The following is a 27,260-nucleotide window of genomic DNA, read 5'->3' as shown; positions in this document are numbered from 1 at the left end:
CTTAGATATTTTAAATATATTGGATATGTATTTTTAAATATTTTTTAATTTATTATTTATTCAACAATTATTTTATATGTAAGAAATTTATAAAATTGTATTACTCCCGCTTTCATCTGATCATATTTAATTGGTCACATTTTGTTTTATGATAATGGTCTTAACTTTCTTCTCAATCTAATGAACTACAAAGACTTTAATTGCGATTAGTCGAACACCGACTAGTTTGTTTTTATCACAATGGTTTATTTTAGCGGTTTGGTTTTGTTTGCAGTTTGTATTTTGCAAACTAAACTAAAGCAAACCAAATCGCATTATGTTACAACCCAAACTTCACATGCAACCCAAAACTCAAACCTAGTATGCACCTTAGAATTACAAAAGATTTTCTCTTACTCGCACTTAGAGTTTCAATTTCAACATTCTTAAATCTCTCCTAATAGTATCGTATATTCTTCTTATCTACTTTGTCATGTATGTTTCACATATTCTACTATAATATGTCATCTCTTATGTTCTTTCTTTTCATCTTTTATTTTACTATTTTCTCTTCCAATTATGTTTTTATGGCACCTTTCTTCTCAATCTCCCATCTCTTATGTCCTTTCTTTCATCTTCTCTTAATCTCATATCTCATATGTTTTTTTATCTTTTATTATAATGTCTTTGATTTTATTCTATGCAACATTTTTATATATGTTTTTTATTCCATTTTTGTCTAATCTTATTTTTTGCATATTGAATTAGAACTTTTTGTCTCAATATGATGAGTTTTGATGTTATTTAATAATGCATGAATGACTAAACACAAAGTTATGTTGTTCTCTATAGGTGTATGTATGACTCAATAAAAATATTGTAAAAAACCCAACCAACCGAACCATCCAAACCGCATTAATTTGGTTTGGTCAGGTTTCTAAAAGTCAACCAAACCAAACCGAACCGCATACTTTTTTATCTTACGATTCAGATGATCTTTATCGTTAAAACCGCCCAAATCACATTGCGAACACCCCTAGTCTATCTTATATATGAATCACATGAACTACAACAAGACTTCACTTTCACTTGTGACTAATAAAGTCGTAGTTAGTCAACATGTGTTCTGCTATCTCTGACTCCACGTAACAATCAATATCAGTGTGCAACCTTTTGTCGATCAATATTACATAAATTAGGAAATACATTGCCTACTGGTAGTTGAATCCCACATCGAAAGAAGGTGAAAGGTATTAGGATAAGAAAGAGTATTAAAGAACTTGAATACCATCCTTGCAACATACTTACCTGGATGTGGTAAATGGTTGATCATGAAGGACCATGGCCTAGGAGAGTGACCTTCATTGCACTTAGGAAGGGTGCTATCCTAAGGTCTACCCAAGTGGTGGAACCTACATTATAATTTGTAGTTTCTTTTGATTTCTACATGTTTTAGGAGATGGTGAAATAGCCAAACACATATAAAAGAGTTAAATGTAAGGAATAAATGTATTTAGAAAGTTATACGAAGACTAAATACACTAAAAAAATGATGAAATGCGTGAACATACATATATACCTGGTTTAGCTTAGAAAACAACAATCAACATTATAACTTGTCACTGCTTTGTCAGGTTCTGTTTTTGTTCTTCAAACAGACTCAATTTTTTCTGATGCTTCCTTGTTAGTACTTAGCATTCCTTCTCCATTTATTCCAGGAATATAATGAACTACTATGAGATTATCAGGAAGATACCATCAATTTATTTATCTTTGCAATTGAAGTATTTTTTCCTCTCAAACTAGGTGTTGCAAATTATTTATGGAAAATGTTTTGTTTCTGTCATGCATAATATCTTGTATTTACTAGGACAAAGTCACAAATCCTATAATCCTTATTTTAATAAGCAATTAAGCAAAAAAGGAAAAGATTAACTGAATCTAGCACAATGATTTTTGTATGTATGCATGTTTATAAGTTGGAAATGCAAAACTAAATTTCCTAAAATGCACAATAATCATATATGTGAAATAACAATTCTAGAGAAGAAATTTCACTTAATATATGTTGCAGGTTAAAGAATATATTTCCACTCATAAATGAAAAACTATTCATAAAAATGAAAAAAGGACAGAGAAAACAATTTTGAGTCTCGTAGTTTTACTTGTATAATAGTAAGCCTTCTTTCAAATCATTATCCTGATGCTCTGTCAATTGTTTTTTCCTTAAGACAGTTTTGCATCAGAATTTATTATCATATATCAAGAATTTTGTTTCAGTCCCAAAATATGGTAGACTTAATCAGTATGGATCAAACAAAAGTACACTGTTTTACTTTTCAAAAAAGGATTTTGAAGTTTATATATACAAAATGACACCTCATGTAATGTACACATGACTATAACTTGATCATACAACCTCAAAGTGTACCAAAGTCATTTTCAAAATTCATCATTATATGAAAACTTCACCAACCATCGCAGCAGACAGAGCATGTTAAACAGAAAATTCGCAAAAATAAAATCACCAGCCCCTAGAGATTGTTAGAAATTATTTTGTTTGAATAAATGATAAACACGTGGACATAAAAATGGTTTCACTTCAACCGAACTACCATTTAAGAACACTAGTATAGAAAATTTGGTTGTCATATGTGAATAATGTCTTGATGTTTAATTACTAAGTGAAAATATTTAGAATGAAGAGGAAGGAAATGAGAGCATAGATATCCTCAGCTTGTGTTCTGAGATGTTAGCAAGTATGCAATCATGAGACTTAATGCCTTTCTAAGTTAAGGAGAGGGAAATGTAGTCTCCAAGTTGCTGCATAAGAGTCCCGCCTCGGTTAGTGAAGGAAGAAATATAATACATGTCAAATATAAAGCACAAAACAAACATGCATTTAAACTCATACCTTTCTCGGCCTTTTGGCTAAGATCAAGTGTAGTATCTGTTCTTATCAGTTTAATATCTGATATGTGGGCCAATGGTCCACACGATATTAAATTTATTTCTTGAGGGGGAGAGTCCACTTCAATAGCTTGCTATTGGGTCTCTCAAGCGTCGCTTTTGCGTTGCACTTTAGCAATAGCATGGCACACCCCACCAAACCTAGTTCAATATTCTAAATTACTTGCTAATTTATTTATATTTTAATTTACATAAGTATGTACATCTTGGTAATAAAATCTCTTTTCTTTATTATAAAGTTTGAGTCCCTTCTAAATGAGTAAAGTTATCTCTATTTTTTTAAATAAGGAAATATTTATTTAATTCAGCACAACATTATAGTTTTTGTATATGTGTTTATATGTTGCAAACCAAATTTCATAAAATGAATGAATGAAGAAAATGAAGGAAAACGGTTAATAAAATGTAATAAGGACAAAAAGACAATGATTTTCTGAGTCAGGGGAGTATTAAAACGGTTAAAAAATGTAATAAGGACAAAAAGACAATGATTTTCTGAGTCAGGGGAGTATTACTTGTGTAGTCGTAAGCCTTCTCTCAAATCATTTTCCCGGCGATCTTTCAATTCTTTTTACCAAGGTAGTCTTGCATCTGGATTTTTTTTACAAGATTAAGGAACCAACACAGTTGTAACCCCACATGGAAATACAGTAGTGAGATATTTCATTAGAAAATAAAATATCTTATATAAAAAAGGGATTGAAAATTTAAGAATTAGAATTTTGTAGTTTAAATATGATGAGACTTCCTTGAATTTTGCTGACTTTGTAACTTACTACACCAAAGCTCACTCTCAGCTCGGATGATCTCCTATCAGTGAACTCACCACTAATTTCTATCTTTCCTGTGAAAAAATGGAAACCAAGGTTCGCGAATCAGGGATAATTGCTAAAATGCATACAAATTACAAAATAAACTAACCATATCTTTTCTGCATTCTCATGAATCACGGGCCCATTTATTGACAAATTGTGTACATTGTTCTTACATGTTCCGCAGTTGGCCAAACTTCGGTCCCAAAATTAGCACTACAGATGTTGGGATTTTCTCAACACATGAACCTTTGTTTCCAACAAAAAGAAAAGTGTCGATGTTGAACATATTGATTCAGTCATATCTCAAACAATACGGACCAAAAGTGTATCAAAGTCAAATTCAAAATGTTGAGATTAATGATCATTATAATGAATGTGATTATTAGCCATTAGTCATGATAGTATATGAAAAGTCATTTAAGTAGCTAAATGGATTATTTGAAAAGCTTATAATGCATTAATCTCAAAGTACTAAAGTCACATTAATTCAAAGAGGCGATTCTTGTAAAATAATATTAATGCTATATAAAACTCCAGAATCATAAGCTCAATCTTGACAAATAAGCTCATGTATAATAAACAACTTAATTAAGGGATTCTCATAAAGGAGAGTCCACTACAAATAGCTTGACCAAGTTTTATGTCATTTAACTAGTCATTACAAAGGTTCAGTCGATTTGGAATCAATAAAACTATAGGATAAAATATGCTTCAAGTTTTTCATAACTAACCTTTTGGCACCATCACTCTCCATCACAATACAAATACATCAAAGACTTTCTACAAAAAAAGCCAACATGAGCAACGCCAATCCAATAAATTATCATTAAATCAATATATGAAGAATATTCATAAAATATCATTCATCCACAATTGGTAAAAAATGAAACACTACTGCAAAAATAAATGTGACAGAATCATACTCAGCTAAAATGTATGCTTTCTCGTACCCTAGAAACCTACTTTGATCAGATGTCTGCAAGATCAATAAAACTTTAGTATAAGATAGGCTTCAAGGGTATGATGATTCCCAAAGAGTAAAGTAGTATTTATAGGTCCAATTCAACTTTTTCATAACCAACCCTTTTAGCACCATCAATCTGTAACAATACAAATACATCAAAGACTTTCTACAAAATTCCAACATGACCAATTCCAACCCCATAAATTATCATTCAATCAGTATATGGAGAATATTCATAAATTATCATTTCGTGGGCATTTTGTAAAAAATGAAACACAACTACAAAAATAAATGTGACAGAATCATACTTTCAGCTAAAATGTATGCTTTCTTGTGCCAACACAAAGAAATGATTTGATGACATTGATTCATCAAACATTTTTAATAACAGATTGAAAGTGCTTCTTAAATCTCTGGGATACTAATTATTATTTTGTAGATAAACAAATGTAGTTATCTTTGTATTTTATCCAACACCCAATTTTGAACATGGGTCTTGTAACTCTTTTAAGTCTTAACACAAACATATTGAGCTACACAATTCTCTCTACTTTATTGAAAATACTTTATTGTTAACCAATGGCTTTCCCTTTCTTTACATTATAATTTAAGGTGTTTGCTACGTCAAACACCCCCAGCCATTTAAATAAATTGATTATAATTAATAGCGTTAGCAACCTTAAGAATTAAATTTGCACCAGTGCCTAACCTTGGCAGAAACTATTGGACTGGAAAGACATTGGTTCCAAGATAGCTTTGCATCTTTCTGCTTGCTCCGCCCCAACTTTAGTTACCGAGACACTGTATAGAAAGCAAAGCTAAATCCCACTTTCTGCATTCCAAGTACTAAGATCCCACCTTAAATTAATCACTTTCTTTAATAAAATTATTAACTAATTTTTTACTGTAGTTGCTTTGGTGAAATCATCTGCACCATCTGACAAAACATGATACGCAACCGAAAAACCAACTTCAACACAAGTCGGAGTCGGAGTTAATGTTTTACATAGTTTGATGATAATGTAGTGGAGTAGAATAAGGTAGTTAGTATTCATTCGGCTGATGAAAGATCTCAATATGAAACACATGAATAGGGAAGTTAAAATTCATTGCAAATACCAATTTTCGATTCAACTAAAAGTAAGAAGGAACGAAAAATCCAATCCAATAATAAGAGCCAAAGTGAACCTGTAATGCTTGAAGTTGGTCGGTTTCAAGTGGAGAAAAAAAAAGCAGTAGTAAATAGAGTGGGAAGTACATTGCTAACTACTAATAGTAGTTGAGTCCCACATTGAAAGAATATGAAAGGTATTGAGAGAAGCAAGAGTATTAAATAACTTGAATACCGACATTGCAACATACTTACCTGGATGGGGTCAATGGTTGATCTTGAAGGACCATGGCCTAGGAGAGTGACCTCCATTGCACTTAGGAGGGGTGCTATCCTAAGGTCTACCCAAGTGGTGGAACCTACATCATAATTTGTTGCAGTGGGGGCCTGCGTTCGCGCGGCCCTCTCTTATTCTAATATCAAATTTTGAGGAATAATTTCTCCTTATATAATTATATAGATTGTAATCTCTTATATTTCATATCAATCTAAGTTTATTTTCAATTTAGAAGTGACAGTCCAGGATGGTGCCTCCACCAAACCAATCTGCCATGTTCTGTCACGTTTGTGTTGCAGATTTTAATTCGGGAAAAGTAGTTGCTCGTAATGTGTTAAAGGCAAAGTGGGATATATTGGCAGGCTCAGCAGACGTCTGATCCTTCCACGGCCAGGATGGTGCAGCCACAATCCTAAATTGTCAAGCCTTATCCCATATGGGTCACATCACCTTGGTGCTCCCATATGGGTCTAAATGGATATTCTGGCCAATGTGTGACTTAATGGATATAAATTTGTATAATATTAAGATGGAACATGGTTCTTTAAATGGCTTACTTTGAACTCGACACTCCCCAACTATTTTTGACATGTTATAACATTAATCATTGAAAACATGCGGTTGAGGGATTTAATCCACATATATAGAGAGTGATTTAATCTATTCAAAAAGTTATACACAGACTAAATACCCTAAAAAAATGATCCAAAACCAATGACAGAGTAATGGAATGCAGCACTTACAATTTGTAAAGTAAACAACCATATATACCTGGTTTAGCTTAGAGTGACAACAAGTCACATTATAACTTGCCACTGCTGCTTCATCAAGCTCTGGTTTTGTTCCCAAAACTGACTCAGATTTCTATAATGCTTTCTCGTACTTAGCATTCCTTAGGAATTTAAACAAGTAATGGACATTAGGATTATCAGGAAGATATCATTAATTCATTCAATCCATCTAGATATACTCCTAAAAAATTGGATGCTTCGCAATTATAGCCTTTTCTGTCTCAAACAAACATTGCAGATTAAAACTACATATAAAATTGCCATGTCCGTCTTGTCTTTACAAGAATAAAAAGAGTCAGTGACAACTCTATCAATTTGCTACTCCTTTTACCCGGGAACTCTAAGAGTCCCTCAACACTAAGGGATACAAACCTGCTAAAAAACAGATAGCTAAATAAAGTTTACCAATGAAGTTGTTATTCAGTGCAAGTTGAATAAAAAATTAACACTTTGGTTAATTAAAGCTGTAATAATTTGATTCTTCTGCCACAAAAAGTAACTCTCATTTTTATATAAAAAATAGTTTTCAACCGAACTAACAATTCAACAAAAAAAAGGAGAAGAATTGGCAGGTAACATTTAAAGAAGCATCTTTCCACACTAAAACCTTTGTTAAGCACGGTACTACAAAATGAAACATTATAAGTCATCAAACTAATAAAAATGTAGTTTTTGCTGTCAATATTTTTCAACAATGGCAGAACTTGCTCTAAAATGTCAATGTCTTGATGTCTAATCACTAACTGAATTTTTGGCTCCATGGGCCCTCTTAAGAAAGGCTTACACCCAAGGTTGTTTCTGTGTATATGCATTTAGCTTCCTTGGTTGTCTTGATGTATTTCATAATTATGAACAAATGGGTTTTGTTTATAGCATTTCAAAAAACACTGGATTCAGTCAACTTTGCATATATGAAATCAATTTGAGCAGAAAATAAATTTGAAGTATAGAATCTCCCTCTTGGTTTAATTAATGTTACATAAGAGCAAGCTACATCATACTTGTGTTGACAAGAACACTAGTAGACTTCTAATTATTGTATTAATGTCCCACATCACCAAGTTAGCAAAGAAGAAGAAACTATGACAGATATAAAAGACATAATAAGCATGTCTTTCAACTCATACCTTTCTCGGCCTTTTGGCTAAGATCAAGTGTAGTATCTGTTCTTATCAGTTTAATATCTGATATGTGAGTCATTGACTCACACGATATTAAATTTATTTCTTGAGGGGGAGAGTACACTACAATAGCTTGCTATTGGGTCTCTTGTGTGTCACCTTTGTATTGCACTATTGCATTGGCTTGGCACACCCCACCAAACCTAGTTCAAATTTATGTTCTTCATTTCTCCTAACTGTTATACTTTTACTATATTGTATATTGGATAATATCTTACGATGTAGTATTATGTAAATTAAGGATCATGATGATTTTAAATCAAAGAAATTTAAGTTAAAACATACACATTTTTTAGAAGTTCCAAGGCTAGACATGCAAATCCCAATTGAATCCAAAAAGTACTCTGTGAAAATAAGGAAACGGATTCAATGCATAATCCCAAGCCAATAAAAAGCATGTGACTTGAGAAATACAACCAATACAATGTTGTAGATACCTCAATACTTTTATGCTGCATTTGTAGTTCCAGAATGCAATTTTGGATTTGTATTTCTTGTAAATATGAAATCGCACAATGGACAGAGTCATGCATCTTGGAGCATATGATCAAGATCCGATGCCTCACATCCAACCTTGTATAACAGATTCGATTACAAAATCTAAATGCATACCATCTGATAATTAATTCTACAATTTTGTATGACTGGGTGAGATGAGGGATTTCCTTATTACAAGGGGTTTGAATCCACAAATGCTTATAATAAGATGTCACAAATAATGATTATATAAATAAAACATGAGATATTTTTAAAACTAAAAATAGTTTACTGAAATTTCTTATTGAAAGCATTATCAAAACATACCTGGAGCAATATAACCATGTGTGACAATTTTTGCCTCACAATCTTCATCAAACTAGATGCTGCTATGAATAACAGGTGGAGAACATTCATGGTGCAAATAGAAAATCCCAGTTGCACCTCCCATGCAATCTTCATCCAAATGACTATTACATTAGCATCAGTATCCACTTGGTGAAAAGATGTTGTTTGTTTTTTAGTTCCTTTTGACATTTTTGTAACTTGTTTGCTCTTCGAATCCTAAAGTTTCTACACATCAAAACCACGACGATGAGGATAACAACAACCAACAACCTTACATATTTATAACCAAAGAGAATTCTTCAATGACCATGATCTTTATCACAAATATTCAAATCAGAATTTATTGAAATTTTTGGAATTTTCTCAACACATGAATCTTTATTTCCAACAAAAATAGCACTGTGGATGTTGAACATTTCGATTCAGTTAATCTCAAACATCCAAATTAGGCCTCCATAGAACCAAAAAAGTAATGGTCCAGAGGCTAGGCTCGACAGATGTTGTGGACTGAGGAAGCAGTGGCCCGTGATCCCTCCACTGTCAGGAGTAGGAAGTGTTCGTTGCTCTGTGAAACCAGCCTCACGCTGTACCCTCCTGTCTAAGACACACAATACCCGTGCCTTCGCACAAGTCCCATGGGTCAACTCGCAACTTGGAGCGGGCAGGCCAACATGGTGCAACCACCAGACCAACCTATTAAGCCTTAGCCATGTTCCATCACCTTGGTGCCCCCACATGGGTCACAAGCTGGCGCTACTCAGCTCGGCAAACAAACTAGCATGTCAGACATTTATAAACACTTGCATGTGTAATATTGTAGCCAATGTGGGACTTAAAGGATATAAATTTGTATAGTACATACTATTAAGATGGAACATGTTATAAAACTAATCATTGAAAGATGCGGTTGAAAAGGTTTCTCAAATGGCTTACTTTGTACTCGGCACTCCCCAACTACTTTTGACATGTTATAACACTAATCATTGAAAAGATGTGGTTGAGGGATTTAAACTACATATATAAAGGAATTACTGGACACTCAAAAAAATGATCCAAAACCAATGACCGGAATGCAGTACATACAATTTGTAAATGTCGTAAAATACCTGAAAAATTTGGGACATAGAGATTATCTTTGTATTTGACTCGAGATGAATCTTCTAGACCCGACGCACCACTAACCACGCCAGGAGCTAACATGGCATACCCTGCTGGGTTAGCAAAGTTTCCAAATCCTGTAGGATTTCCAGCAGGAACAGGTTTGAACTGTTGAACTCCGTATTTAAGGTTATTGGCATTAAGATGGGAACCGCCTCTAGGCATCAATACATAGTTTCCATTCGTAGGATGAGGATAGGGAGCACTGTTTGAGTATCCCGGCACAGCCATGTGTGGTACATAGACTGGAGATAGAAACTGACGATAGGGGCATACGATTAGCATAATGTGAAAGATGAACTTGTGGATACATCTGTGCAACTTGATGTTGTTGTTGTTGCACCATGGCAATTGTGGATGTGGGAACATTGTTTGCAGCGTGGGAGTTCAAAACCTGATATGGCCATAGTATGTTAAAATGAAGTAAGAATCAAAGGAATTAGGTAAGTGACGAAAAGACCAACAAAAACACTGCCAGCTTGAGAGTAACAACAAGCAACATTATTACCTGCCACTGCTGCTTCATTAGGCTCTAATTTTGTTCCCAAAACTGACTCAAATTTCTCTAATGCTTCCTCGTACTTCACATTCCTTAGGAATTTAAACAGGAAAGTAACGTACATTAGGATTATCAGGAAGATACCATTAATTCTTGTCATTCTAATCTAGATATAGTCCTGGCAAATTGGATGCTTTGAAATTAAAGCTTTTTTTTGCCTCAAACTAGGTGTTGCAGATTACAATTTCATATAAAAATGTCATGTCTATCTTGTCGTTACAAGAACAAAATCACCAATCCTTTATTTCTTATTTTAATATGCAATTGAATAATAAAGGGAAAATATTAAATATTTACTTAATCCAGCACAACATTATGGTTTTTGTATGTTTACATGATTATATGTTGCAAACCAAATCTCGTAGAATGCCCAATAATGTTATATGTGAAATAACAGTACTTAATCTCTATAGCAGATTAAACAAAATACTTCAATTCTGAAATGCCATGGATAAGATAAATGAAGGAAAACTGTTAAGGGCAGAAAGAAAACGATTTTCTGAGTCGGGGGAGTCTTACTTGTATAGTCGTAAGCCTTCTCTCAAATCATTTTCCCAACGCTCATTCAATTCTCTTTTCCTTACAAGATTGAAGAATGAAAACGGTTGTAACCCCACATGGAAATGCAGTAGTGACCACAATCATAAGCTCAACCTTGATCAAATAAGGCCTTATTTGGATAAACAACTTAATCAAGACCTTTATCATAAAATGCTTATGTATAAGCTATTCTCTATAACAAAAAGTAAACTAAAATCAAACAGTTATTATCGAAATTATTAGCTAATTAATAGGCTATGATGGAGAGTGTGTCGAAATCAGCTGAAAACAACTTGTGAAAATGTGATATATATAGTTTCCATAAACCCTTCGAAACAGTCATATTCAAATAGAATCCAAAGAAACCCTAAGCCTTTAATTCAAATAACTATGTTGAAGACGATATAAGTTACAACATCCCTACCTCATACTCTTCATCTTTCGATGCTTCAGATGAAGCTTTAACCACAAAAAGAAATGCTTTTGATTTTCAGAAATGGGTTTTTGAGAAACTATAACAGAAAAAAGGTTTCTGGAAGAAAAGAGCTTCATCTTTACCCGGGAAATTTTTATATTTTTTAGGTGATTTTTAATTAATCTATAAATCATTTATATTATTTATTTTTAAGCTAATTATTTAATGATTTGTATTATCTTATTAATGGGGTGGTAATTGATTAAATTTTTGTTTAGTACTAATAAGTTAGGCATAGGATTGTAGGAGTGTATTACTATATTAATTTTTTGTCTAAATTATGAGAATATTATAAAATTTTATTTCAGTACCATTAGTTTATTAAATTTTATGTCACTTTTTTATAATAGTTTATTTTAAAATCAATTAAAATTTATTTAAAGATATAGGTACCTAATCAAAATTTATGGACATAAAACATAAACGATTGCATTCATCTCAAAGACACCATCAAGAAATTGATAAAAAAAATTGAGTCAATATATCCAAGAAAACCAAAGGAAGGAAAATCGCTAGGGAGGAAAGGGATCCCTCATAGAATCCAAAAGACTGACATACCTTAAATTTTACATTAAATTTGAAACTGATTTGTAATTCTGCCAATGAACTATTGGAATTATATGGTACCCGCTCATGTGAATTGAACCCCCTCGTGCGAGATGGTCTTTGTTAACTGGTTGTTAATTAACTATTTATTCCATTTGTTTTAGCTGTTAATTTAATTACAAATTGTCGGTCATGCTGAGATGAGCTTCTAGCTCCAATTTGTCACGTTTTATACGGGCTGCTCTGAACATTTTGAGAGGATTTTGTTGCTGCAGGTGGTGATCGTTCGATGTCGGAGGGCATTATGGTGATGGTCAAACAAGGCCTTAGCTGCAGCAGGATGTGGTAAGTTTATGCCTTAGTAAGCTTGCACATGGCTTGGTATATCAGTGTCGAGGTTGTTAGGAAGTGTATGTGTTAGTTTTGGCTACTGCTAGAAGTTAAACTTAACGTGAAATTGCTATATACGAAAGTGGAACCATGTGATAGAAATTGATATGAAAAGTCAGTTGATTTTGTTATGGATTTTGATTGTTAATTTGAAATTGGAATAGTGCAAGGTTTAATTTGGAAAAGTGGAATCAAGCTTGAAGAATGGAATAGACTTGAAGATCAATTTGAAATGATCTTATGGAATGTTAATTTGGGATGTCTGAATGTAATTTTGTGAATTTGGAAATGGATTTGAGTGTACATTTGGAAATGTTGGATTATTCATAATTGTAATGGAAATTTAATATTTGTAATGAAGTGTAATTGAATGTTGTCTGAAATGTAGATTAATGGGAAATTATGGAACTTTGAAGGTGTAATAAATTTGAACATGAACGTGTTAATAAATGAAAAGTTTTTGAATGGTATTGAATATCATTTGGGAAATAAAAATGAATGTTTGAATGCCATTGATTTGAATTGGAATGTGTATGGACAATTTTGAATGAAGTGTAATGAATGATTTGAATAAAAATGAAAAATGATGTCCTACTTTCAAGAATCAAGTTTGAATCCAAGATATTTGGTTGAACCATGGGCTTGTATGGGGACAAATAAACTTGGTCCAGTGTATCCCGAATCAATGACCGTATTCAACAATAAATCAATGGAACATGGAAACTATGCACCATGAATTAGTGAATGCACTATAAGAAATGAAGTAATTAACCATGAATAAAACTACCATCAACCACTATTGACTAGTAGGGTTTAAGTCTACCAGACCAATCATATGTATAAGGACAAATAAACAAACACCGAGGCTCCCAAAGCACACTCAAGAAAATGCTCCCTAAAAACTAGGGTTTCAAAGTCAATAGATAAGTCATGATTTCCAAAGTGGTAAAGCAAGCATCATCATTGAATCACAAATGTCAAGCAAAATGGACTAGGATGATCAGATTAACAATCAAAGAACCATCAACGGCATGGACCCAGAAAATTAGGGTTGCAAGCTAAAACAAAACACCATAACTCAAACAACAAGCCCAAACCCAATGACCTCCTAAAATTAGGGTTTAGGTACAAAGAGACACCATGATCCCACTTTAAGCCAAGACCTCAAGGTGTAGGATTTTCTCCCATATGATGAACCACACTCCAATACTCAGGTAAAACCCTAGTTTTAATTACCACCAGCTTTGAATCTATGTAATTGTGTTAATGTGAATACATGATGCATATGAATGAAGATGAATCTTAAGTCATGGGTCAGATGAAAAGTGAAAAGGGGAGGACACATTTTGGGATACGACAATGTTGAACATATTGATTCAGTCATATCTCAAACAATATAGACCAAAAGTGTAACAAAGTCATATTCAAAATCTTGAGATTGATGATCATTATAATGAATGTGAATATTTAGCCATTAGTGTAGGTGAAAAGTCATTTAAGTAGTTAAATGGATTATTGGAAAAGCTTATAATGCATTATTAAAGGTAGTGCTACTTGTAAGAACTTGCTTTGAGCATGATATGATATCATTAATCTCAAAGTACTAAAGTCACATATATTTAAATAGGCGATTCTTGTAAAAAATATTAATGCAATATAAAACTTCGGAATCATAAGCTCAATCTTGGCCAAATAAGTTCATGTATAGATAAACAATTTAATTAAGGGATTCTCATAAAAATGCTTGTGTTATAAGCTATTCTCTATAATAAGAGATAAACTAAATTTAAACTATTTTCATAAAACTATAAGCTATTTTATAAACTGTGATGGATAACATGTAAAAGAAAAGTTGAAAATAACATATAAACACAAAATATGCTAGTACATATCAAATAGTTAAACTGAGATAAATCAATTCAAACATACTCTAAGCTTGAAGATGATATGCTACTATTGATCGCAAAGATATACCAAACAACCACCTGACCCAACATCAAATGAAGCTTTAACCACGAAAAGGAATAGTTTTGAAATTTTTGGTTTTGGAGTAACTACTAGTGGGAGTGCGAAGCTAAACACATTTGATTTTTGTTTTTAGCTCTTTGAATAAATTTGTGGAAACAAGAGCGACTGGGACTAACAACTCTCTCAGTTCTCTTTACCCACCAAATTTTATATATTTAGATTTTTAAATCTATTTTTACAATTCTATAACAAATTATTTTAGATTTTTTTTAGATTTTTTGATAAATAATTTTTAAGTATAATATTGTAACACCTTAAACATTTTAAATATATTAAATATGTATTTTTAAATATTTTTTAATTTATTATTTATTCAACGGTTACTTACTCCCCCTTTCAATTGATGATATTCAATTTGTCAGGGTTTATTTTATGATAATGGTCCTAACTTCTTGTGATAGTCTATCTTATATAAGGATCCGATGAAGTACAACAAGACTTCACTTGTGACTAATAAAATCATAGTTAATTAATTTTTTTGACTTATATCCTATCTTTCTCTTAGATCATAATGAACCAAATCTATAGTAGAATATCTATTAAATGAAAAAAAATATATCGAGTTACACTCTTTAGTTAAATAATTCATATAAATTAAAAAAATGAAATATATGAATAAAATAAAAAATTATGTTTTTTATAACATATTTATCAAATATTGATTTATTTACTTTTATTATAATTATAAAAATGTGTAAAGAAATATTAATCAAAGAGTACCACTTAAAGAAATAATAATAATATAATAAAATTACAATTAAAGATTTATTTTGAGATTTTTTATTTAAGAAAATGATCAATTACACAAAATAACAATTCATTATTAATTTATTTATTTATTTTATATGGTTTTCCATATCACCTTTTTGAATCTTTACAAAAAAATATTTCCAAATCTATGCAAGCTTGTGACAAATATTTTTATCAATTGACAATAATATGAAAACATAGGAGAATATTAATCATTCGCATAACTTCACCTTTTTAAATTTTAATTTTTAAGTGAACAAATATTTTTGAAAAAAAAATAATATTTTTTTAAGAAAAACTGTTGATTTATAAAATCAATTGTTTATTTAAATTAATATATAAATAAATACTGTCGTCAAATATTGAACCTTAAACCAGCAAAACACATTTATTTAATTCAACTAACACGTACAAGTTGAGTCACCTCACTCGACCATAAAAAAAATATAATTCACTATTAATGAATGACGTAAAAAATTAAATAATAATATAAAAATAGCATAAAATTACTATTCATTTTTGTTCTAGGCTGACCAGAATGGTCATGGACCGGCGATCAGAAGTGAGCATTGATTCACTTAAAATTGTTCATAGTCCAAAGAAACTACCATATGGAAGAGTATAAGAGATACAAGGTCAGGATACAACTAACGACTCCCCGCACCACCCTCATAGAGAATAGCAGGTTGTTATTACAATTTCAAATGCAAATTTCACTCACTTTTCTCCTTCACATACTAACTTGAGTACTTGAGTGTTAACTTTGCATGTCATTCCCTCCTTCTTCGCATCTGAGGCTCAGGATTGTTGTTGTCCATCGCAACCATCAATTCTACAATCAATTTTGGTTCTATAATAAACAGTGGCGCCATCAATGAGAAACCTAGCTACTAATGTTGAACTAAATCAATACCAATAGTATAGATTCAAATGACATACAAATTTATTGAAGAAGAAACTCTCAAATGGCTTCAATGGTCTCCAAAAGCTCCAAAATCGCTCTTAGGCGTCACTTCAAGATCTTAGTAATTGAACCCCCTATTTTTCCTCTTTTTTCCTTTTTGAAACAGTAAAAAAATGTGTGAGCGACAATATGCAACGTGGACGCGTTGCACCATCATTACTTCAGGACCTAATAAAAATCGTAGTAGTAATAAAATTACAGCAATAAGTAGGAATGATATAATTGGAGGATTCCTTATCCACATAATATTAAGTTTGAACATGACTTTTTAAATGACTTACTTTGTACTCGGCACTCCCCAACTAGTTTTACTAAGTTATAACACTGAAATCTAAAAATGATGTATGGCCGGTGTTACAGCCATAGGCATGTAAGGATTCAATCAAGTAGCAGTTGACCAAAAGTACTCCCTCTATTTTTCTATAAGAAATTTTATAATTTTAAGTTCATTTATTAAATAATTTATTTAGATTATATATAAATTATGTACATTAATTATTCGATGAATGTAAAAGTCAAATTTTACTTATAAAAGAGAATAAAGTGAGTGTAGGAAAGGTACAAAATATTGATTAACATATTGCAATCAAAACATGTTGTTATGTTTTTGTCATGTTTATTGTCTTTAAAAGAATAAAGTCACGTATCCTTTATTTCCTATTTAAATATACAGGCGAGTAATAAACAATTTAATTAAAGGATTCTGATAAAAATAATTATGTTATAAGCTATTCTCTATAACAAGAAATAAATTAAATTTAAACTATTTTCCTAAAATTATAAACTATTTTTATAAACTATTAGGGAGAGCTTGTAAAAAAAAGATGAAAACAACATAGAAACACGGGATACGCTAGTACATATCAACGGAAAGAAATCAATTCAAACATACCCTAAACTTGAAGATGACAAATTGAGTTTTTGAGAAAGCATAAGAAAAATGGTTACTTGAATAAAATAATTTGGGTTTTTGAGTAACTACTAACGGAAGTATTGTTGTTAAGCTGAAAACATTTGATTTTTGTTTTCAACTCTTTGAATAAATTTATGGAAACAAGAGTGTTTGAGACTGACATCTCTCTCAATTCCCTTTACCCACCAAATTTTATATATTTATATTTTTTAACCTATTTTTATAATTCTATAATGAATCATTTTGAGATTTTTTTTATAGTTTCTGATAAGTATAATATTGTAACACCTTAGATATATTAAATATATTGGATATGTATTTATAAATATTTTTTAATTTATTATTTATTCAACAATTATTTTATATGTAAGAAATTTATAAAATTGTATTACTCCCGCTTTCATCTGATCATATTTAATTGGTCACATTTTGTTTTATGATAATGGTCTTAACTTTCTTCTCAATCTAATGAACTACAAAGACTTTAATTGCGATTAGTCGAACACCGACTAGTTTGTTTTTATCACAATGGTTTATTTTAGCGGTTTGGTTTTGTTTGCAGTTTGTATTTTGCAAACCAAACTAAAGCAAACCAAATCGCATTATGTTACAACCGAAACTTCACATGCAACCCAAAACTCAAACCTAGTATGCACCTTAGAATTACAAAAGATTTTCTCTTACTCGCACTTAGAGTTTCAATTTCAACATTCTTAAATCTCTCCTAATAGTATCGTATATTCTTCTTATCTACTTTGTCATGTATGTCTCACATATTCTACTATAATATGTCATCTCTTATGTTCTTTCTTTTCATCTTTTATTTTACTATTTTCTCTTCCAATTATGTTTTTATGGCACCTTTCTTCTCAATCTCCCATCTCTTATGTCCTTTTTTTCATCTTCTCTTAATCTCACATATCATATGTTTTTTTATCTTTTATTATAATGTCTTTGATTTTATTCTATGCTACTATTTTATATATGTTTTTTATTCCATTTTTGTCTAATCTTATTTTTTGCATATTGAATTAGAACTTTTTGTCTCAATATGATGAGTTTTGGTGTTATTTAATAATGTATGAATGACTAAACACAAAGTTATGTTGTTCTCTATAGGTGTATGTATGACTCAATAAAAATATTGTAAAAAACCCAACCAACCGAACCATCCAAACCGCATTAATTTGGTTTGGTCAGGTTTCTAAAAGTCAACCAAACCAAACCAAACCGCATACTTTTTTATCTTACGATTCAGATGATCTTTATCGTTAAAACCGCCCAAATCACATTGCGAACACCCCTAGTCTATCTTATATATGGATCACATGAACTACAACAAGACTTCACTTTCACTTGTGACTAATAAAGTCGTAGTTAGTCAATTTTCTGACTTAGGTCCTATCTTTCTACTAGATCACATGAACCAAATCTATAGTTGAATATTTATTAATTGAAAAAAACTATTGAATTACACACTTTAGTTAAAGAATTCTTGTAGATTAAAAAAATAAACTATATGAATAAAATAAAAAATAATGTTTTTATAACATATTTATCAAATATTAATTTATTTACTTTTATTATAATTATAAAAATGTGTACAAAAATATTAATCAAAGAGTACAATTGAAATAAATAATAATAATTTATTAAAATTACAATTAATGATTTATTTTGTGATTTTTATTTAAGAAAATGATCAATTACACAAAATCACAGGTCAATATTACTCTATTTATTTATTTTATATGGTTTTCCACAGGGTCGGCCCTGTGCAATGTGCAGCAAGTGCTGCATCACAGGGCCCCAAAATTTAGAAGGCCCCAAAATTTAGAAATTTCAATTTTGTTTCATAAATATTAATAAAAATAAATAAAATCTTATAAAAAAACTCAATAATTAAAAAAAAATTATGATAAAAACTCAATAAATACAAAAATCAAGATTGATCAAAACTCAAAATAATCATAATTAAATATATTTTTTAATTAATACATAATTGTATTTTTGATATATTTTTGATACATAAGAGACTAGTCAGTAGAAAGAAGAAAAGAAAGAGAAAAGGGAAAAGTGGGAAATAGAAGAAGAAGGAAGGAAGAAGAAAGGAACAAGCTCATGGATTCTTCACCATATTCATCCTCATCATCACCAAATCATCTCTATTCCATCAATTTTATCATCCTCTTTTTGAATCAAGGTAAGTTCCTAGATAGTTGTAGCTTGGGGGAAAGAACTTCATGGAAGTGGGATTAGGTTTTGTAAATTTGTTGGTGTTCATGCTTCTATATCTCATATCATGATTCCTACATGATTTTGTGTGAGCTATGTTGATTGATTATGATGATAGGTAGTGTTTCATGATTCTTGGTGTTGATTCATATTGAGATTGGTACCATGTTGTGTTGTTGTGTTGGAACCATGATGTTGTGTTTGGTTGATGTTAATTCTTGTTGAATAGTGACAAAAATTCATGAATCTATGTTAGAAAATATGAATACATGAATGGGTATAATTTAGGATGGTTTAGGGGTGTTAAATGTGGAAGAAAGAGTGTTTATAAGAGGTATTTTTGAACATTTTGCAGGTGTCAATCGATTGGTTGCAGAACCAATCGATTGGTTCACGATTTTGTGAAGAAAAAGCTAAATTTTGCTGATGTCAATCGATTGACTACAGTGCCCAATCAAATGGTCCTGTCAATTTTAAAAAAAACACTTTACAAAAACTTCATGTTATCTTATATGTAAGAAATTTATAAAATTGTATTACTCTCCCTTTCATCTGATCATATTTAATTTGTCACTGTTTGTTTTATGATAATGGTCCTAACTTTCTTCTCAATCTGATGGACTACACAGGCTTTAATTATGATTAGTCGAATAATGACTAGTTTGTTTTATCACAATGGTTTATTTTAGGGGTGTTCAAAACCAAACCAACACAATATAAAACCGCAAATCAAACCAAACAAAATCAAAATCGCAAAAAATTGCATTTGATTCGGATGAATTTGGATCATTTTTTAACAAAACTGCGCAATGTGGTACGGTTTGCAGTTTGTATTTTGCAAACTAAACTAAACCAAACCAAGCCGCATTATGTTACAACCCAAACTTCACTTATCCTACACTCAAACCAAAACTCAAACCTAGTATACTTTAACCTTATAATTCCAAACGATTTTCTCTTACTCACACTTAGAGTTTCAGTTTCAACCTTCTTAAATCTCTCCTAATAGTATCTCACATTCTTCTTATCTTCTTTGTCATGTATGTCTCACATTTTTTACTATAATATGTCCTCTCTTATGTTCTTTTATTTTCATCTATTATTTTGCTGTTTTATCTTCCAATTATGTTCCTATTTAACAGTAGTCTGAATGCTCTTATTACATTGCAGTAACACGTGTTCTGCTGTCTCTGACTCCACGTAACAATCAATATCAGTGTGCAATCTTTTGTCGATCAATTTTACATAAATTGGGAAATACATTTTCTACTGGTAGTTGAATCCCACATCGAAAGAAGGTGAAAGGTATTGAGATAAGAAAGAGTATTAAAGAACTTGAATACCATCATTGTGGGTGAATAAACCCTAATAATAGATATACAATGGTTAAATAATAATTAAATATGGCATAATATGGCATATATTTGTTTTATCATGGTTGAATCATAGCTAATTAACATATGACCAAGTAGTGGAGTAGAATAAGGTAGTTAATATTCATTCGGCTATTTGATGAAAGATCTTAATATTAAACACATGAATAAGGAAGTTAAAAGATGAGGCAAAAATTCTTCGAAGTGACTGCAGAGGTTGCATTTGGAAGGGAAAGAAAAACTTCTTTTTAAATATTCATTTGTGATTAATTTGTCTAGTACTAATCTCTAAACAAGAAATGATTTTGAAGGATGAATAAATTTCGACGACACGCAAGTCTCCCAATCCTTACATGTTTATGAGTCTCGCTTAAAGTAATATTTATCTTAAAAAGTATGTGTGAATATAAGATTAAATGTAAAGTAAAAAATAAATGAATTAAATAGATGGATTTAATTGAAATACACTTAAAAATCTATAAAGTGATACAAACGGGTAATGGTGATGAATCGATGGTCTAAAACTTTTTACACTGACAGTGCATAGTAATTAATCTCTAAATAGATTCAGTTTTTGATATGTTTTTTCAAATAAATAATAATAATATGAAAATAATGATAAAATTATACTCATTAATTGAAAAATTCTCACAAGTTTTAAAAATATAAAAATAAAACGAGAATAATATTTTTCTATACTCATATTAGATATTGTTATATTTAGTTTTTATCATAAATATAATTCTTTTTTGAACTATTTTCCATCTTTGAATCATATATTGAAAGTACAATTTAAACGAGAAAAATGATATGGTCGGTGTTGCAAGGATTGAATCAAGTAGCAGTTGACTGAAAGTATAGGGTACAGAATACTGATTAACATTTCAAATCAAAACATGTTGTTTATGTCATGTTTATTGTCTTCACAAGAACAAAGTCACCCATCCTTTCCAACACGTCGAATGTGTGTGTATACATTGGAGCCAACAAAATGGCATAAGAGGTAGGCAATGCATGATACATTTTGAACCAGAAGATATGGACATCCAAAGAACCTGCAATAAAAAGTATGACAATGCATGATACTTGGTTGTTTCATGGTTACTATGGCTATTGAATGGAAATCATTAATTCAAGGGGAATACTAGATTCGGAGATACTTCTTTTCTCCTTTGACGGTGCATTTAATATTTGACAGATTTTCTCTCCAATGTTCCTATTTAGCAGCAGTCTGAATGCTCTTATTACACTATAACAACATGTGTTCTGCTATCTCTGACTCCACGTAACAATCAATATCAGTGTGCAACCTTTTGTCGATCAATTTTACATAAATTGGGAAATACATTGCCTATTGGTAGTTGAATCCCACATCGAAAGAAGGTGAAAGGTATTAGGATAAGAAAGAGTATTAAAGAACTTGAATACCATCCTTGCAACATACTTACCTGGATGTGGTTAATGGTTGATCATGAAGGACCATGGCCTAGGAGAGTGACCTTCATTGCACTTAGGAAGGGTGTTATCCTAAGGTCTACCCATGTGGTGGAACCTACATCATAATTTGTAGTTTCTTTTGATTTCTACATGTTTTAGGAGATGGTGAAATAGCCAAACACATATAAAAGAGTTAAATGTAAGGAATAAATGTATTTAGAAAGTTATACGTAGACTAAATACACTAAAAAAATGATGAAATGCGTGAACATACATATATACCTGGTTTAGCTTAGAAAACAACAAGCAACATTATAACTTGTCACTGCTTTGTCAGGTTCTGTTTTTGTTCTTCAAATAGACTCAATTTTTTCTTATGCTTCCTTGTTAGTACTTAGCATTCCTTCTCCATTTATTCCAGGAGTATAATGGACTACTATGAGATTATCAGGAAGATACCATCAATTTATTTATCTTTGCAATTGAAGTATATTTTCCTCTCAAACTAGGTGTTGCAGATTATTTATGGAAAATGTTTTGTTTCTATCATGCATAATATCTTGTATTTACTAGGACAAAGTCACAAATCCTATAATCCTTATTTTAATAAGCAATTAAGCAAAAAAGGAAACGATTAACTGAATCTAGGACAATGATTTTTGTATGTATGCATGTTTATAAGTTGCAAATGCAAAACTAAATTTCCTAAAATGCACAATAATCATATATGTGAAATAACAATTCTAGAGAAGAAATTTCACTTAATATATGTTGCAGATTAAAGAATATATTTCCACTCATAAATGAAAAACTATTCATAAAAATGAAAAAGGACAGAGAAAACAATTTTGAGTCTCGTAGTTTTACTTGTATAATAGTAAGCCTTCTTTCAAATCATTATCCTGATGCTCTGTCAATTGTTTTTTCCTTAAGTCAGTTTTGCATCAGAATTTATTATCATATATCAAGAATTTTGTTTCAGTCCCAAAATATGGTGGACTTAATCAGTATGGATCAAACAAAAGTACACTATTTTACTTTTCAAAAAAGGATTTTGAAGTTTATATATACGAAATGACACCTCATGTAATGTACACATGACTATAACTTGATCATACAACCTCAAAGTGTACCAAAGTCATTTTCAAAATTCATCATTATATGAAAACTTCACCAACCATCGCAGCAGACAGAGCATGTTAAACAGAAAATTCGCAAAAATAAAATCACCAGCCCCTAGAGATTGTTAGAAATTATTTTGTTTGAATAAATGATAAACACGTGGACATAAAAATGGTTTCACTTCAACCGAACTACCATTTAAGAACACTAGTATAGAAAATTTGGTTGTCATATGTGAATAATGTCTTGATGTTTAATTACTAAGTGAAAATATTTAGAATGAAGAGGAAGGAAATGAGAGCATAGATATCCTCAGCTTGTGTTCTGAGATGTTAGCAAGTATGCAATCATGAGACTTAATGCCTTTCTAAGTTAAGGAGAGGGAAATGTAGTCTCCAAGTTGCTGCATAAGAGTCCCGCCTCGGTTAGTGAAGGAGAGAAGAAAGACAAAGAGAAGAAAAGCAAGGACAGAGCACAGAAATATAATACATGTCAAATATAAAGCACAAAACAAACATGCATTTAAACTCATACCTTTCTCGGCCTTTTGGCTAAGATCAAGTGTAGTATCTGTTCTTATCAGTTTAATATCTGATATGTGGGCCAATGGTCCACACGATATTAAATTTATTTCTTGAGGGAGAGAGTCCACTTCAAGAACTTGCTATTGGGTCTCTCAGGTGTCGCTTTTGTGTTGCACTTTAGCAATAGCATGGCACACCCCACCAAACCTAGTTCAATATTCTAAATTACTTGCTAATTTATTTATACTTCCATTCTGAAATGTCCCACCAAACCTAGTTCAATATTCTAAATTACTTGCTAATTTATTTATACTTCCATTCTGAAATGTCATGGATAAGATGAATGAAGAAAATGAAGGAAAACGGTTAAAAAAATGTAATAAGGACAAAAAGACAATGATTTTCTGAGTCAGGGGAGTATTAAAACGGTTAAAAAAATGTAATAAGGACAAAAAGACAATGATTTTCTGAGTCAGGGGAGTATTACTTGTGTAGTCGTAAGCCTTCTCTCAAATCATTTTCGCGGCGATCTTTCAATTCTTTTTACCAAGGTAGTCTTGCATCTGGATTTTTTTTACAAGATTAAGGAACCAACACAGTTGTAACCCCACATGGAAATACAGTAGTGAGATATTTCATTAGAAAATAAAACATCTTATATAAAAAAGGGATTGAAAATTTAAGAATTAGAATTTTGTAGTTTAAATATGATGAGACTTCCTTGAATTTTGCTGACTTTGTAACTTACTACACCAAAGTTCACTCTCAGCTCGGATGATCTCCTATCAGTGAACTCACCACTAATTTCTATCTTTCCTGTGAAAAAATGGAAACCAAGGTTCGCGAATCAGGGATAATTGCTAAAATGCATACAAATTACAAAATAAACTAACCATATCTTTTCTGCATTCTCATGAATCACGGGCCCATTTATTGACAAATTGTGTACATTGTTCTTACATGTTCCGCAGTTGGCCAAACTTCGGTCCCAAAATTAGCACTACAGATGTTGGGATTTTCTCAACACATGAACCTTTGTTTCCAACAAAAAGAAAAGTGTCGATGTTGAACATATTGATTCAGTCATATCTCAAACAATACGGACCAAAAGTGTATCAAAGTCAAATTCAAAATGTTGAGATTAATGATCATTATAATGAATGCGATTATTAGCCATTAGTCATGATAGTATATGAAAAGTCATTTAAGTAGCTAAATGGATTATTTGAAAAGATTATAATGCATTAATCTCAAAGTACTAAAGTCGCATTAATTCAAAGAGGCGATTCTTGTAAAATAATATTAATGCTATATAAAACTCCAGAATCATAAGCTCAATCTTGACCAAATAAGCTCATGTATAATAAACAACTTAATTAAGGGATTCTCATAAAGGAGAGTCCACTACAAATAGCTTGACCAAGTTTTATGTCATTTAACTAGTCATTACAAAGGTTCAGTCGATTTGGAATCAATAAAACTATAGGATAAAATATGCTTCAAGTTTTTCATAACTAACCTTTTGGCACCATCACTCTCCATCACAATACAAATACATCAAAGACTTTCTACAAAAAAAGCCAACATAGCAACGCCAATCCAATAAATTATCATTAAATCAATATATATGAAGAATATTCATAAAATATCATTCATCACAATTGGTAAAAAATGAAACACTACTGCAAAAATAAATGTGACAGAATCATACTCAGCTAAAATGTATGCTTTCTCGTACCCTAGAAACCTACTTTGATCAGATGTCTGCAAGATCAATAAAACTTTAGTATAAGATAGGCTTCAAGGGTATGATGATTCCCAAAGAGTAAAGTAGTATTTATAGGTCCAATTCAACTTTTTCATAACCAACCCTTTTAGCACCATCAATCTGTAACAATACAAATACATCAAAGACTTTCTACAAAATTCCAACATGACCAATTCCAACCCCATTAATTAACATTCAATCAGTATATGGAGAATATTCATAAATTATCATTTTGTGGGCATTTTGTAAAAAATGAAACACAACTACAAAATAAATGTGACAGAATCATACTTTCAGCTAAAATGTATGCTTTCTTGTGCCAACACAAAGAAATGATTTGATGACATTGATTCATCAAACATTTTTAATAACAGATTGAAAGTGCTTCTTAAATCTCTGGGATACTAATTATTATTTTGTAGATAAACAAATGTAGTTATCTTTGTATTTATCCAACACCCAATTTTGAACATGGGTCTTGTAACTCTTTTAAGTCTTAACACAAACATATTGAGCTACACAATTCATTGCAAATACCAATTTTCGATTCAACTAAAAGTAAGAAGGAACGAAAAATCCAATCCAATAATAAGAGCCAAAGTGAACCTGTAATGCTTGAAGTTGGTCGGTTTCAAGTGGAGAAAAAAAAGCAGTAGTAAAAAGAGTGGGAAATACATTGCTAACTACTAATAGTAGTTGAGTACCCACATCGAAAGAATATGAAAGGTATTGAGAGAAGCAGAAGAGTATAAAATAACTTGAATACCGACATTGCAACATACTTACCTGGATGGGGTCAATGGTTGATCTTGAAGGACCATGGCCTAGGAGAGTGACTCCATTGCACTTAGGGGGGTGCTATCCTAAGGTCTACCCAAGTGGTGGAACCTTCATCATAATTTGTTGCAGTGGGGGCCTGCGTTCGCGCGACCCTCTCTTATTCTAATATCAAATTTTGAGAAATAATTTCTCCTTATATAATTATATAGATTGTAATCTCTTATATTTCATATCAATCTAAGTTTATTTCAATTTAGAAGTGACAGTCCAGGATGGTGCCTCCACCAAACCAATCTGCCATGTTTTGTCACGTTTGTGTTGCAGATTATAATTCGGGAGATGTAGTTGCTCGTAATGTGTTAAAGGCAAAGTGGGGATATATTGGCAGGCTCAACAGACGTTTGATCTTCCACTGCCAGGATGGTGCAGCCACAATCCTAAATTGTCAAGCCTTATCCCATATGGGCCACATCACCTTGGTGCTCCCATTGGGTCTAAATGGATATTCTGGCCAATGTGTGACTTAATGGATATAAATTTGTACTATATTAAGATGGAACATGGTTCTTTAAATGGCTTACTTTGAACTGACACTCCCCAACTGTTTTTGACATGTTATAACATTAATCATGGAAAACATGCGGTTGAGGGATTTAATCCACATATATATAGAGTGATTTAATCTATTCAAAAAGTTATACACAGACTAAATACCCTAAAAAAAATGATCCAAAATCAATGACAGAGTAATGGAATGCAGCACGTACAATTTGTAAAGTAAACAC

At 31.4% G+C, this 27,260-nt stretch overlaps 1 protein-coding gene, 1 long non-coding RNA gene, 5 other non-coding genes and 2 pseudogenes across 7 annotated transcripts in view; 8 read left to right on the top strand and 1 right to left on the bottom strand.

Moving 5' to 3' along the window:
* The first annotated feature begins 1,279 nt into the window (after nucleotides 1-1,279).
* On the top strand, nucleotides 1,280-1,428 carry LOC127109392 (uncharacterized; annotated as a pseudogene).
* Nucleotides 1,429-2,889: 1,461 nt separating this feature from the next.
* On the top strand, nucleotides 2,890-3,085 carry LOC127109664 (U2 spliceosomal RNA). Its single transcript, XR_007796935.1, has one exon. It is a non-coding gene; the product is annotated as a U2 spliceosomal RNA (small nuclear RNA).
* A 3,001-nt stretch (nucleotides 3,086-6,086) lies between these two features.
* LOC127109044 (U1 spliceosomal RNA) lies at nucleotides 6,087-6,247 on the top strand. The gene has a single exon (XR_007796530.1). It is a non-coding gene; the product is annotated as a U1 spliceosomal RNA (small nuclear RNA).
* A 1,783-nt stretch (nucleotides 6,248-8,030) lies between these two features.
* LOC127109690 (U2 spliceosomal RNA) lies at nucleotides 8,031-8,226 on the top strand. The gene has a single exon (XR_007796960.1). It is a non-coding gene; the product is annotated as a U2 spliceosomal RNA (small nuclear RNA).
* A 1,872-nt stretch (nucleotides 8,227-10,098) lies between these two features.
* LOC127108041 (uncharacterized) lies at nucleotides 10,099-11,722 on the bottom strand. Its single transcript, XM_051045404.1, has 3 exons — nucleotides 11,595-11,722; nucleotides 10,580-10,662; nucleotides 10,099-10,465 (listed from the first exon to the last, which is right to left on the bottom strand). The coding sequence occupies exons 1-3, from the start codon at nucleotides 11,720-11,722 to the stop codon at nucleotides 10,350-10,352; spliced, it is 327 nt and encodes a 108-aa protein (XP_050901361.1). The 3' UTR covers nucleotides 10,099-10,349.
* A 10,562-nt stretch (nucleotides 11,723-22,284) lies between these two features.
* Nucleotides 22,285-22,433, top strand: LOC127109380 (uncharacterized; annotated as a pseudogene).
* Nucleotides 22,296-27,260, top strand: part of LOC127108045 (uncharacterized) — a 98,921-nt gene continuing 93,956 nt past the window's right edge. Inside the window, exon 1 of the long non-coding RNA XR_007795943.1 lies at nucleotides 22,296-22,376. This is a non-coding gene — a long non-coding RNA (uncharacterized LOC127108045). The remainder of the gene's footprint in view (nucleotides 22,377-27,260) is intronic.
* On the top strand, nucleotides 23,934-24,129 carry LOC127109726 (U2 spliceosomal RNA). Its single transcript, XR_007796994.1, has one exon. It is a non-coding gene; the product is annotated as a U2 spliceosomal RNA (small nuclear RNA).
* LOC127109230 (U1 spliceosomal RNA) lies at nucleotides 26,474-26,632 on the top strand. Its single transcript, XR_007796563.1, has one exon. It is a non-coding gene; the product is annotated as a U1 spliceosomal RNA (small nuclear RNA).

This window comes from Lathyrus oleraceus, chromosome 7 (genome assembly GCF_024323335.1).
Source record: "Lathyrus oleraceus cultivar Zhongwan6 chromosome 7, CAAS_Psat_ZW6_1.0, whole genome shotgun sequence".
NCBI classification, from domain to species: domain Eukaryota; kingdom Viridiplantae; phylum Streptophyta; class Magnoliopsida; order Fabales; family Fabaceae; genus Lathyrus; species Lathyrus oleraceus.
The sequence above is the reverse complement of the archived record's forward strand: the minus strand, read 5'-3'. Positions and strand labels throughout refer to the sequence as shown.